The 12,950-nt window shown below is 38.2% G+C and overlaps 1 protein-coding gene across 1 annotated transcript in view; it reads right to left on the minus strand.

The window, feature by feature from the left end:
* Positions 1-6,563: 6,563 nt before the first annotated feature.
* tns3.2 (tensin 3, tandem duplicate 2) overlaps positions 6,564-12,950 on the minus strand; it is a 70,346-nt gene continuing 63,959 nt past the window's right edge. Inside the window, exons 22-26 of the mRNA XM_063002183.1 lie at positions 11,954-12,031; positions 11,641-11,809; positions 11,384-11,452; positions 11,252-11,281; positions 6,564-10,270 (exon numbers count right to left, since the gene is read on the minus strand). Coding sequence (XP_062858253.1) covers positions 10,126-10,270; positions 11,252-11,281; positions 11,384-11,452; positions 11,641-11,809; positions 11,954-12,031 — 491 coding nt within the window. The 3' untranslated portion in view covers positions 6,564-10,125. The remainder of the gene's footprint in view (positions 10,271-11,251; positions 11,282-11,383; positions 11,453-11,640; positions 11,810-11,953; positions 12,032-12,950) is intronic.

Below are 12,950 nucleotides of genomic sequence, written 5' to 3' on the forward strand. Positions count from 1 at the left end.
CACAATAAGCAGGTGAATTAGTAACAGGTGAGGTGACTGGGTATAAAATGTTTGTTTGTTTGTTTATTAAGATTTTAACATCATGTTTTACACTTTTGGCTACATTTATGACAGAAACGGAAGTTACTCATTACACAAGGTTCATCACCTCTGTTACAGGTTATATTGAACACAGTCTTGTACAATTTAGTGTCTCCAATTCACCTCACTTGCATGTCTTTGGACTGTGGAAGAAAGAAACCCATGTAAACATGGGGAGAACATGCAAACTCCACACAGAAATGACCCAGACCGCCCCACCTGGGGATCAAACCCAGGACCTTCTTGCTGTGAGGCGACAGTGCTACCCACTTAGCCACCATGCCGCCTTTGACTGGGTATAAAAAATCCACCAAAGGCTCAGTCACTTTCAGCCAAACCTCATGAGAGACTCATTGAAAGACAGTGGGAACATGTGCTCTGGTCATATGAGTGTATATTCTGTTTGCAGGAAAAAACTGATGCTAAGCTCTTCGTGCCAGCGATGACCACAAGGTGCAAAAGCCAACATCTGTCATGCTGTGGGGTAGCATCAGTGCCCACTGCATGTGTGGCTCACATATGTGGGAAGTTACCATTGATCCAGAGGCATAAATTAGAATTTTGGAGAGACATATGCTGCAATCATGGCCACATCTTTTCCCAGGAAGTTTATGGTTACTTCAGCATGACAGTGTCATTTCTTTGTACACACAATGTGCATGTGTTTGACAGGCCTTCCTGTAGATCTGTCTTCTACTGAAAATGTGTAGTGCATTATGAAAAGCGGAATCAGACAACAATGACCATGTATGGTTGACCAGTTAAAGTCTTGGACCAGGCAAGAATGGGCAAAAGTTTTACTAGCAAAACTGCAACAATTAGTACCTTCAGTTCCCAGGTTACCAAAGATTGTTAAGTGTAATTAATACAGTCCTGCTCACTATTATTTTTTGCATAACCTGTACAATATCTTCATAAATAAATAGAAATGTAACAAATTTATATCTTCAGGATATTTTAATTGGAGGTCCAAAGTAATGTAACAAAGAACATTGTTTTTCAGCTTACATGTTGTAATTTAAAGAAGTAACAGAAAAAAATGGCATGTGCAGTAATAAAGGCACCCCTCTTTAATATTTGGTTGCACACCCTTTGGCAGTGATGACAGCCTCCAAACGTTTCTTGTAGCCATCTATAAGCTTCTTGCACTTCTCAGCTGGGATTTTCTCCCACTCTTCCTTTGCAGTTTGTTCAAGCTCTTAAATGTTTGCAGGGTTCTTTTCCCCAATGGCAGATTTCAGCTTACCCCAAAGATTTTCAATGGGATTGAGATTGACATTTTAAAACAGTCCATTTTTTTTCCTTTACAACCATTCCTGCGTGCTTTCGGATGTGCGTTTTGGGTCTTTGTCTTGCTGGAGGACCCATGATCTTCGACTCAAACCAAGTTTTCTTACACTGGGTAGGACATTTTGCTCGAAAATCTCTTGGTAATTCTCTGATTTCATGATTCCTGTGATACGGTCAAGGCCTCCAGTACCAGACACAGCAAAGCAGCCCCACAGCATTATGGATCCTCCACCATGCTTAACTGTAGGTAGGGTGTTCTTTTTCTTATACGCTTCATTGTGCCGTCTGTAAACAAACTGTTGGTGTTCATTGCCAAAAAGCTCTATTTTTGTTTCATCTGTCCCTAAAACATTTTCCCAGAAAGATTGTGGTTTGTCCAGGTACTCTTTGGAAAAGATGAGTCGTTCCTTTTTACGTCTTTTCTTCAGCAATGGTTTCTTCCTTGGCCTTCGCCCATAAAGCTGTTCCAGGTTGGCCTTCAGGCCTTTGGATTTTTGACATGGTGTTTTTTCCACCATTTGCACCAACCTTCGAAGACATCTTTCATCAATTTTCCGACTCCCTCCACGTCCAGGGAGGCTCTTGACAGTACCATGCTCATTTACTGTAAAGGGTGCCAATACCAGTGCCACAGCAAGCTTTAGGTTTTTCTATTTTTTCCCTCCCATTGTGTTTTGTTTTAAATGTTGTTTATCCTTTGCTCCTTTGTATCGAACACGAGTTCTTTATAGAAAAAAAGGAGATATTCCAGGAGATATTCCACACAATGTACTTAAACTTCATGGGTGCCAATAATGGTGAGCAGTACTGTAGGTGATGTACACAGTAGTAAACGTCACTATGTCCCAAATGTTTGCTGAGTCTGTTGCATGTGTCAAATTTTATATTTGTTAATACAGTGGAACCTAGACTTAACAGACCCCCATTTAACGGATTTCGGATTGAACCGACAAAATCTGGAAAACCAAAAATCCAGTCTGATTGTTTAAAATTCCTGCAAGAAGTGTACCAAGACCAGTAGTTCAGTAACTGTCCGCTAGCCTTTCTGTTTACCTGAGTGATAGGCTTTATTTTGTTGGGAGGCTTGCTTTCTTCATGCCTCTTTCTCTGTGCTTTATGCTTAAATTTGGCATGATATAGTGCCTATTTTTGCACCAGCACTGCTCCAGTACCCACCAGCAGTGCTTCAGACTAATAGATGTTGAGTCTCCACTACATGAACACGGCAAAAAAAACATCTCCACTACACAAGGTAAATTAAATTCCATCCTAAAAGTAAAGTACACTAATTTTACATATTTATTTACCGATCAGCCATAACATTAAAACCTTATTTCCTTGTTTCTACACTCACTGTCCATTTTATCAGCTCCACTTACCATATAGAAGCACTTTGTAGTTCTACAATTACTGACTGTAGTCCATCTGTTTCTCTGCATGCTTTGTTAGCCCCCTTTCATGCTGTTCTTCAATGGTCAGGACCACCACAGAGCAGGTATTATTTGTGTGGTGAATCATTCTCAGCACTGCAGTGACACTGACATGGTGGTGGTGTGTTAGTGTGTGTTGTGCTGGTATGAGTGGATCAGACACAGCAGCGCTGATGGAGTTTTTGAACACCTCACTGTCCCTGCTGTTGTCCACCAACCAAAAATATTCAGCCAACAGCGCCCTGTGGGCAGTGTCCTGTGACCACTGATGAAGGTCTAGAAGATGACCAACTCATACAGCAGCAACAGATGAGCTATCGTCTCTGACTATATATATATATATATATATATATATATATATATATATAGGGGGTACCAAGTAGGTAGGACAGTCTAATAGAATGGACAGTGAGTGGACACGGTATTTAAAAAATGCTGAGAATGATCCACCATCCAAATAATACCTACTCTGTGATGGTCCTGGCAATTGAAGAATAGGGTGAAAACAGGCTAAAAAAGTATGTAAAGAAATAGATGGACTACAGTCAGTAATTGTAGAACTACAAAGTGCTTCTATATGAGCTGATGAAATGGACAGTGTGTGTAGAAACAAGAAGGTGGTTTTAATGTTATGGCTGATCAGTGTATATACTGTACATACCTATTTACGTTGTTAATTTTATTGTTCATCATACATGCATGTTTAGCACTTTAGAGGACCTTAGTGCTGTGTTTTCTGACAACTGCATTTCACGGACCAGTGCTCCCCCCTTCTAGTTTGTTAAATCGAGGTTTCACTGTATTTACTAAATAAACCTGAACTGGTTAGTAGAAACATTAGACACATTTAGTTGTACTTTTGTTGGTTAAGTATGCACAGCTTCAAGAAATGAGGATTTTATTTGGCATCACAGAATAGCTTACTGCTCCAATTTTGTATGCAGAATTTTAAATATCAAATCCTTGTGTGACCGAGTTCAGCTCGGGGCTCTGTGCAGGCCAGTAAAGTTAAACCCAGCCATTATTCATGAACCCTACTTTATGAGGGTCGAACTGTCATGCTAATACAGGCAATCACGCTCCCTAAACTGTTGAGAGAACATAATTTGTGCTGTTATTAGTGTAATCTGTAGCATTAAGGGCGCATTTACATGAGAAGCGACAAAACCGCTTTTGCACTGACTGTGCCATTGTTTCCTATGGAGTGTGGCAGTGCCACATAGCTTGCTGCTGCACTTTCGTAAAGGTTTAAGGTTTCTATGTCGTTCATTTAATATGTTAAACCACGTTAAGCTTTTTTTATCGATAAGCATTTTAGACTCTCAGAAAAGCTGATTCTCACAACTTTTCAGCACAGTGAGCTATAATACAAGTTTAAAAGTGAAACAATGAGAAAAATAAAGCTGAATATAGATGCTTTTACGGTGGATTTGACAGTTATTCCACACAAATGCAGATTCGTCTCATATTTGCACTTTGGTGACATTAACCGCACCGCTCAAGACAAGCGCTGAGCAAAGCAGCAGTCTGTGCCGAGGCTCGAGGTAAGCGAAGCGCAAAAAGTTTCTAATGTGAATACGCCCTAATCAATGGTGGTGTGACCAATGTGTGTGATTTAAACTACTCCATCCAAGGCATGACATAGCACACATTGTATTAGGCCGGAATGTTGCTGCTTGGCCATAAGGACAAAAATTGTACTTAGGAACAGTTCATGAGCTAAGAGACAGTTTGGAACTAACTACTAAGTGTTGCAACCAAGCATTTTTTCTTATTTAGTGCCCATTTCAGAGTTCTGCTTTTAAAGTTGGTTAAGTTGTTGGCTTTAGTGGTGATAACTGTAAAATTTAAAAGATGAAGATTTATGGTCTTTTAATGCTAAAGCCTACACAAACACTGCCGAGAATTGTGTGCCTCCAGACTTGTGGTAACAGTTTGGGAAAAACCCTCGCCTGTTTCAGCATGACAGTTCCAATTCTAAGCGTTGGCTTGGCGTACCTCTTTGGAGCCATCAGGTGCAGCCACTAGACAGCTCAAGCAAAGCAGAACTTTGATAAATTAAGTTGTTGCGAGAGTGCAAGGCCATAATCACAATATGTATTACAGGGTGGGCCATTTATATGGATACACCTAAATAAAATGGGAATGGTTGGTGATATTAACTTCCTGTTTGTGGCACATTAGTATATGGGAGGGGGGAAACTTTTCAAGATGGGTGGTGACCATGGCGGCCATTTTGAAGTCGGCCATTTTGGATCCAACTTTAGTTTTTTCAATGGGAAGAGGGTCATGTGACACATCAAACTTATTGAGAATTTCACAAGAAAAACAATGGTGTGCTTGGTTTTAACGTAACTTTATTCTTTCATGAGTTATTTACAAGCTTCTCTTTGTTTACAGCCATTGACATGTCGCAGAGGTTAACACGTGAGGAGCGGATAGAAATTGTGTTGATGTCTGGTGAACGCAGTACCCGGGTCATTGCAGCAGATTTCAATGCAAGACACCCTACGAGACCACCCATCTCCCATGCTACAGTTAGCAAACTGCTTGCCAAGTTTCGTGAAACTGGTTCAGTGTTGGATTTGCCAAAATGTGGACGCATGAAAACTGTCACTAATGAAGAAACATCAGTGGCTGTCCTAGCTTCATTCAGCAAGAGCCCACAGCGTAGCACTTGCCGCATGTCACTGGAGAGTGGCATCAGTCGAACATCCCTTCGGCGGATATTAGCTACTCACAAATGGCACCCTTACAAACTCCAGCTGCTGCAGCATCTCAACGAGGATGACCCAGATCGGCGCACTGAATTTGCAGAATGGGCAAAACAAAAATTGGAACAGGACCCTCAGTTTACACAGAACATTTTGTTCAGTGATGAGGCAAACTTTTATGTGAATGGTGAAGTTAACAAACAAAACCACCGCTATTGGTCTGACACTAACCCACATTGGATAGATCCCTCCAAGACTGTTGGAACACAAAAATGATGGTATGGTGTGGTATATGGGGTACAAAGATAGTGGGGCCATTCTTCATCAATGGAAACCTCAAGGCCACTGGATATTTGAAATTGCTACATGATGATGTGTTTCCCTCTTTATGCACTGAAGCTGGCACGTTCCCTGAGTTTTTTCAGCAAGATGGCCAGTTGAATGGCCCCCAAGGTCTCCCGATCTGACCCCCTTAGACTTTTTTCTTTGGGGTCATCTGAAGGCAATTGTCTATGCTGTGAAGATACGAGATGTGCAGCACCTGAAACTACGGATACTGGAAGCCTGTGCTAGCATTTCTTCTGCGGTGTTGCTATCAGTGTGTGAAGAGTGGGAGAAGAGGGTTGCATTGACAATCCAACACAATGGGCAGCACTTTGAACACATTTTATAAGTGGTCAGAAACTTGTAAATAACTCATGAAAGAATAAAGTTACGTTAAAACCAAGCACACCATTGTTTTTCTTGTGAAATTCTCAATAAGTCTGATGTGTCACATGACCCTCTTCCCATTGAAAAAACTAAAGTTGGATCCAAAATGGCCGACTTCAAAATGGCCGCCATGGTCACCACCCATCTTGAAAAGTTTTCCCCCTCCCATATACTAATGTGCCACAAACAGGAAGTTAAAATCACCAACCATTCCCATTTTATTTAGGTGTATCCATATAAATGGCCCACCCTGTATATTTAGATATGCTTAAAATGCCCCACATATTCAGTTGTAAATAAAATAAAAACAATAGAACCCAGCTATTCGTCTGGCCCTCTGCATCCAACTTTTTTTAATAAAACTTGACTCAGCATTCACCCTTTCCCCTGGAATTTGGACCAAACCATGTAGTCTGATATACAGTACATCACTGCTCAAGTTAATGAACCAATTAAAATGTTTATTCATTATAACACAAAATACCATCTTTTTATAAGCGGTGTCAAAAACCACACGCTTCATTTCAAATAGTATGACCGATTAGTAACGGCACCATTAGTGATGAACTAATCTGACACAAAATTGCTTTGACACAAAATATATTACAGCAGTAATGGTTTCTAAATGCATTCTAGATGCATTCTAAAACAACCTCTAAAGCAATATCTCTATCCCTGTCCCAAGGCTATACGTGTACTGACTAGTGAGTAAATCTAGGTAGCCCAATAATCTAATACAAGATATCAGACAGACAACAGTCAGAATTTGCTGTGTCTGTTGGGAGATTCACTGCTATAGCACAAGTGCGGCCTCTGCTGTCTGGTTAAGGCGTCTGCACCAGCAATGGATGATCTGGAGAGCTTAGCGTGTCTCCCCAAACACGATCTCTCTCTAACACTTCATTGTGAGTAGGTGAAAAGATGTGGCTGGTGATGATGCCATGTCAGAGAGGGCGTTTAATAGTCTCAGCCCTCCCTGGTAAGTGCAGGAGTTGTGCTAGTAGCATGATTACAATGGGAGGGAATTGTAGATGACAAGATAAATAAAGGAAAGGGTGAAAGTGGTGCTAGCTTCTAGATCCCATTCTAAGTGGGCCTACAATTTAATGAACTGATGAGAAAGCGATTAAACAGTAAGAAAGTTATAATTTTCTCAGAGAGATGGAAAAAATAATGCATTTAAATAACGGCTAAATATTTGTATCTTAGTATGTCTTAGCAAAAACGGAATAAAGCTTTATTTAAAAAATAAGATTTATATAAAACAAGATTATTCTAAAATTAGAAATAGATTAGACTGACAAAATAACAATAAAAGTTACAATATTTTACACAGTGAAGAAAAAAAAACATCAACTGAATAATTCCATCAAAGCATAACTGGCATTGAGTTAAAAAAAACGATGATGAACGTCAAACAATTATACATACACAGTATATGAGCTATAATACATATTTTTAACATGAAACATGAAAACAAAACAACATCCAGTATATTTTAAATGTAACTTATTAGAAAAGTTCAAAATAAGCAAGTTTAAACATGTATATGCATGAGGATCTAAAAGGAAAAGCTATAACACGGAATGCTTAGCTGCAAACCAGTTCCAATAATACAAAGGACTGTGTATGATGATAAATAAAGCATACTAGAACATCTTTAGGTTTTGAGGGGGAAAATTAGTTTAAATCTTTTTTTAATTGGTTCAAGACACAAACAAAACACTTTATTGCTTCTTGCTTTTATTGTAATTAGGGCTGGGCGGTATGATGGTACATCTGGTATACCGTCTTTGATTCCTTATACGTTATGGATTTTTCATATACTGCCAAACCGTAACATAGTTCCTTTTAACAGCTGTATGCTTTAAAAGGCAGCAGATCATATAATATTGTTCGCCGCTAAAAGCGCTATGGAGCGCCGTACAGATTAAGGAGGTAGCCAGGTAGCGTTAGCATGACACTGTTAACAGAGGAGAGTGGGTTCCTCAATGTGGTGAAATAAATAAACAGAAACAGGTAGAGGATGAAGAGAAAAAGACCAAATATGCACCGGAAGAACCTGCCAAACAAATGAGGCATGTTGGCAGTTTAGAACAGACTAAAACACTATATACTGTAGGGTTTGTTGACCCATGGTCGCTTCAAACAACGACATTATGGACACAGTAATAATCCACATATGCAAGAACATGGTTCCTCTATAGACAGTTGAGAAAGAAGCTTTCAGAGCAATAATTAATACACTGGATTCCAGGTCTGTCTTACGGGGCGAAAATACTTCATGTTAGTCGCTATTTCAATGTTATAAGCCAACGTTATAAATGCCAAAGTTATACTTGTCGAAGCGCAAACTTGTATTCACTTTCCCAACTATCATTAAATTCTCTTCCTTCTGCTTCAATTTTCTCTTCTTGTACATTTTGAGATTATTTAGCACTAACGAGTTAGCATTTTGTGTAAAAATATTAATTGCTATAGTAACGGTAACAACCGTATTTAATTACGGGATTACAGTAAATTCGTCACTGAAACGCTGTAACATACTCGCTAAACATTTACAAACAACTGAGAATATGTATGTCTGCTACTTACAGACGATGCTTCTGTATTGGATTGCAAAATAATTCATTCGCGGTCAAAGTTAGTTGCCATGAGTACAATGTCAACAGTTGCCGCTTAAAGGCGCAAGTGTCCTATTAAATTATAAGTATGTCTGTAACTACTGGAACCATCACAACAATCGTACGTCTTTTAAGCTCTCGCGGGCCACATAAAATGACGTGGCGGGCCGGATTTGGCCTGCGGGCCTCGAGTTCCCTTAAAGGCAGAGCTAAGGGTAATTGTACAATACTTAAATATTAAATAAACAATTGTATTTATTGCAACTGTTTTACGCGTACTGATTCCATCATATATTGTGTCATTTTGTGGGGCCAAGCAAAGCTTATAGTACTCAAAACCTTCATTATATACATGGTGAAATTTAAATGTTTTATATTCTATGTACTTATGACAGTAGAATCAGCCACAGACATATAAAAATTCCCAGACATACAAAAAAATAAACCGTCAGAATCTTAAGAAATACCGTGATACAAATTGTCGGTCATACCGCCCAGTCCTAATTGTAATTTACAAAATGTCCCAACTTGCTCAGACATGTGGTTTCCGTTCAACTGTGACTAAAGCAAGCTAACTTATTAGCAGTTAACTATATGCTAATGTTCCATATATGATTTATTGCTTGTTTATTTTATGGTTTTAATTAAATATATTGTAATGAGTTTGATGACAGTAACTGAGACTGATAATGAAATTGTGCTAACAATCAATGATAACAAGCTTACATTTATACAATTGCAGATATTATGCTAAATTTTGATATTTTTGACATAATACAATTGCCTAATATTGAATAACTCTGTGTTTAGTACTGATACCAACAACTATATGACTGTGACCAATGCAAATAAATGTAATCAGAGAGTACCATTGAAAAGAAATAGTTTTAACCTTTAAAAACAGATTTAATTTTAAAAGTAGAAGCACTTTTAACTTAGGACTTACTGAAAACTGGCTTGGGAAAGAATTCTCACATGACTTGCAGACACAGTATGGTACAAATTGAACTGCTGATATAGACTAGAGCTCTTATGCTGTACATAGAGTATCACAAACGGTAAATAAAACACAGACTCAGTGACGCCCTCTTCTGGATAAGATGACCTCAAAGCACCAGTGGTGGTGTAATCTTAAACATCCTTTCACTGGCCTTAAAAAATTGGATTTTTTTAATGCAAATTTTGGCTGAAGAGATAAAATCCATATAAATTTGGATACATGTAGCCATTTTTTTTAATTAGCATAGTGCAGGGTGCACAAAGTCTTGTGTGAATCTACCTGGCTTTCTGAGAGCCAATCATCACCTTGGACACAAAGTTGACAATAGCACTGGCAGGTTGTTCCGGGTCGTGCTCTGCAAACAGGTGGCACACATTCTCAGTACTGCTCCCATTTTTTCTCGCGATGAAGCCAAAGATTCTGTGCACAAACAAAGCAAGGATTTAAAAAGTATTCAGTTGCATCCTAATGGTTTTTGAATGTAATTAAATTTTAAATTGTGTCAACAAAACAAAAAAATAAGGACAGTTTAAGATATGACTATATGTTACAATTTTTTTAAAGTCAAATACCAGATCATACTATGGCCTTCTTGGTCATAACTCCCTCTTGGTTTAAAGAGGTCAATGTATGACATCTACTAGAATTATTAAATATGATAATATGTATAAATAAATGAAGATAATAAAGAAAAATATGATAAGGATTTAGAGCAAATGTGTCAAGAAAACTGCAAAACTGCAATGCTACAAAATGAAATTAATAAATAAATGAATGAAGAGCCTAAAAACATTAGAGTATTATTTGATTCGCTTGTGACTATCAGTGTGCTTAATCCAAATGTTGGATTAAGAGCAGTGATAGATCCTTTACCAAACACACTGTGAGCCAAAACAGTTAATGTAAAACTGCTGAAAGGAAGGCTAAGAGAGTGATTATCACTATGGAATAACCAGAATACTCAGTTTGTTTATTAGGATTTTAACGTCATGTTTTACACTTTAATTACATTCATGACAGGAACGGTAGTTACTCATTACACAAGGTTCATCAGTTTACAAGGTTATATCAAACACAGTCATGGACAATTTAGTGTCACCATTCACCTCACTTGCATGTCTTTGGACTGTGGGAGGACCCAGGCCGCCCCACCTGGGGATCAAACCCAGGACCTTCTTGCCGTGAAGCGACAGTGCTACCCACTTAGCCACCGTGCCGCCCAGAATACTCAGTAATACAGATTTGGTTTATAAAAAAAAAAATTAAAAAAAATAAAAAAAAATAAAAAAAAATTAAAAAAAATCTTCAAAATGTAAAATTTTCTTCAGCTTTTGTGTGGAACTACCTTTGGTATAAAACAAAATACAATGTCTATAAATAGAAAAACAGATTTAGACTTACTTTGAAGCCATGCAGCCATCTTTAATCCATCTGTCAAACAATATATATGACAGGTGAGATTTAAGAAGAAATAAATCAGCATTGGTACATACTGGGTATATTTGTATGTGTGTAGGAATAGGTGGCAATTACTTTCTGTCTTGAGGGTCCAGGGCACAGAATATGACCGTGTTGACAGCATAGTGTCTTCTAAAGAACAATCTGTAAATACAAAATGTAGTGAGTAATTGATATTTAAAGGTCAAAAGGAACAGAAAAAATGACTGTGCCGGTGTAGCTATAACGTCTAATACACCAAAAGATGCACTAACAGAGGACCAAACAGTTCCAATTTTGATTTGTCAGACCATAGTACTGTCTCAGAACTTTGCAGACCTATCCAAACTTACTTCCTCTGGTTGTCTGTAAGCGTGATGCCCTGTGCAGACACTTTAAAGTGAACGATTGTTGAGGTGGCTGGAGGGTCCTGACCGAGAATCACTGTTGTGGCCTTCTGGACTGCCTGAACACCCGTCAAAGACTCCAGCTCCACACTGCCCAGGAACCACACATTGCACGCTAAAGCACACACAATATCACAATTATACATACAGAAAGTATACTAGAGAATAACTACACCTCAGAAATGGTTCATTTAGACACCTGAAAGGTACACATAGACATTAAAGAAAACATGAGAAGTCCGAGAGGAAAAAAACAAACCTGCTCCTTGTTTTAGTAGCTCATTTGCTGAGTTGGTAGAAGTCTGTCCTTGAGAGTCACTCAACTCTTCCAGAGGATCTGTCATAAAGTCCAAAAGTAAGAGAGGAACAAATAAGCAAAATAATATATAAATAATAATATACAGAATTGCAAGAAAAGATTTGTGAATCTTTTATAAGAACCTGGATTTCTGCATTTATTTAGGATGGAATGTAGTCTGATATCTGATATCTAAAATGTTCTAAAGTGCTAAAGAATCCCATGTATGATCCCTGACCTATTGACCTCTTCAAAAGTTAGGTCTTCCCAATAATGACACAAGATGGATGAAGTGTCCTGCCCCAAATAAGGATGTGAAATGTGCTCTTGTGAAGAAAAGCAGTTCTAAAGTCCTGTGTGTTGATCAATTTATAATATGCCAAACTGTCATACTTTTTCTAAAAGTCGACCTGCAAATGTCACACCAGGAACACAATGTTTAATGCTTAAGGATTTGAAGGGGGAACTTCAATGAAACAGCACATAACATCCAGAAATACTTAGACCCTGATAAAATCACTGCAGTGTAACAGAAGGCTGGAAACTGTAAAGCATTGTGGAGGAAGATATGGTGGTAGAGGAGGAAGCAATAAACTGTGAGTTCAAGTAGTGGTGAGAGCTTTAGCAATCCTTAACCCTCTTAGCTCCAGGGGCACCGTACATTGGCTGACCCTGCGCTCTGATTGTGCACCTGTATATGTATATATGACAAGTAAAACTATTGTATTCTTCTATTCTACAAGTTCTACACATTTATCAGTAATTCATGCAAATATCCAGGTAATTAAGTAATTATGATTAAAGTGTTCATAAATATTGATTTATTAGTTGTGTTTAAATGTATCTATTACATATAATTTGCCTGATAAGGTATATATGAAAAGCTGAGTTTATAGTAGTTACTCATAGTAAAAATAGTATGCTTACAATCAGCACCAAAGTCTTGGAAGTGGACATT

This window comes from Trichomycterus rosablanca, chromosome 9 (genome assembly GCF_030014385.1).
Source record: "Trichomycterus rosablanca isolate fTriRos1 chromosome 9, fTriRos1.hap1, whole genome shotgun sequence".
Lineage (NCBI taxonomy): Eukaryota > Metazoa > Chordata > Actinopteri > Siluriformes > Trichomycteridae > Trichomycterus > Trichomycterus rosablanca.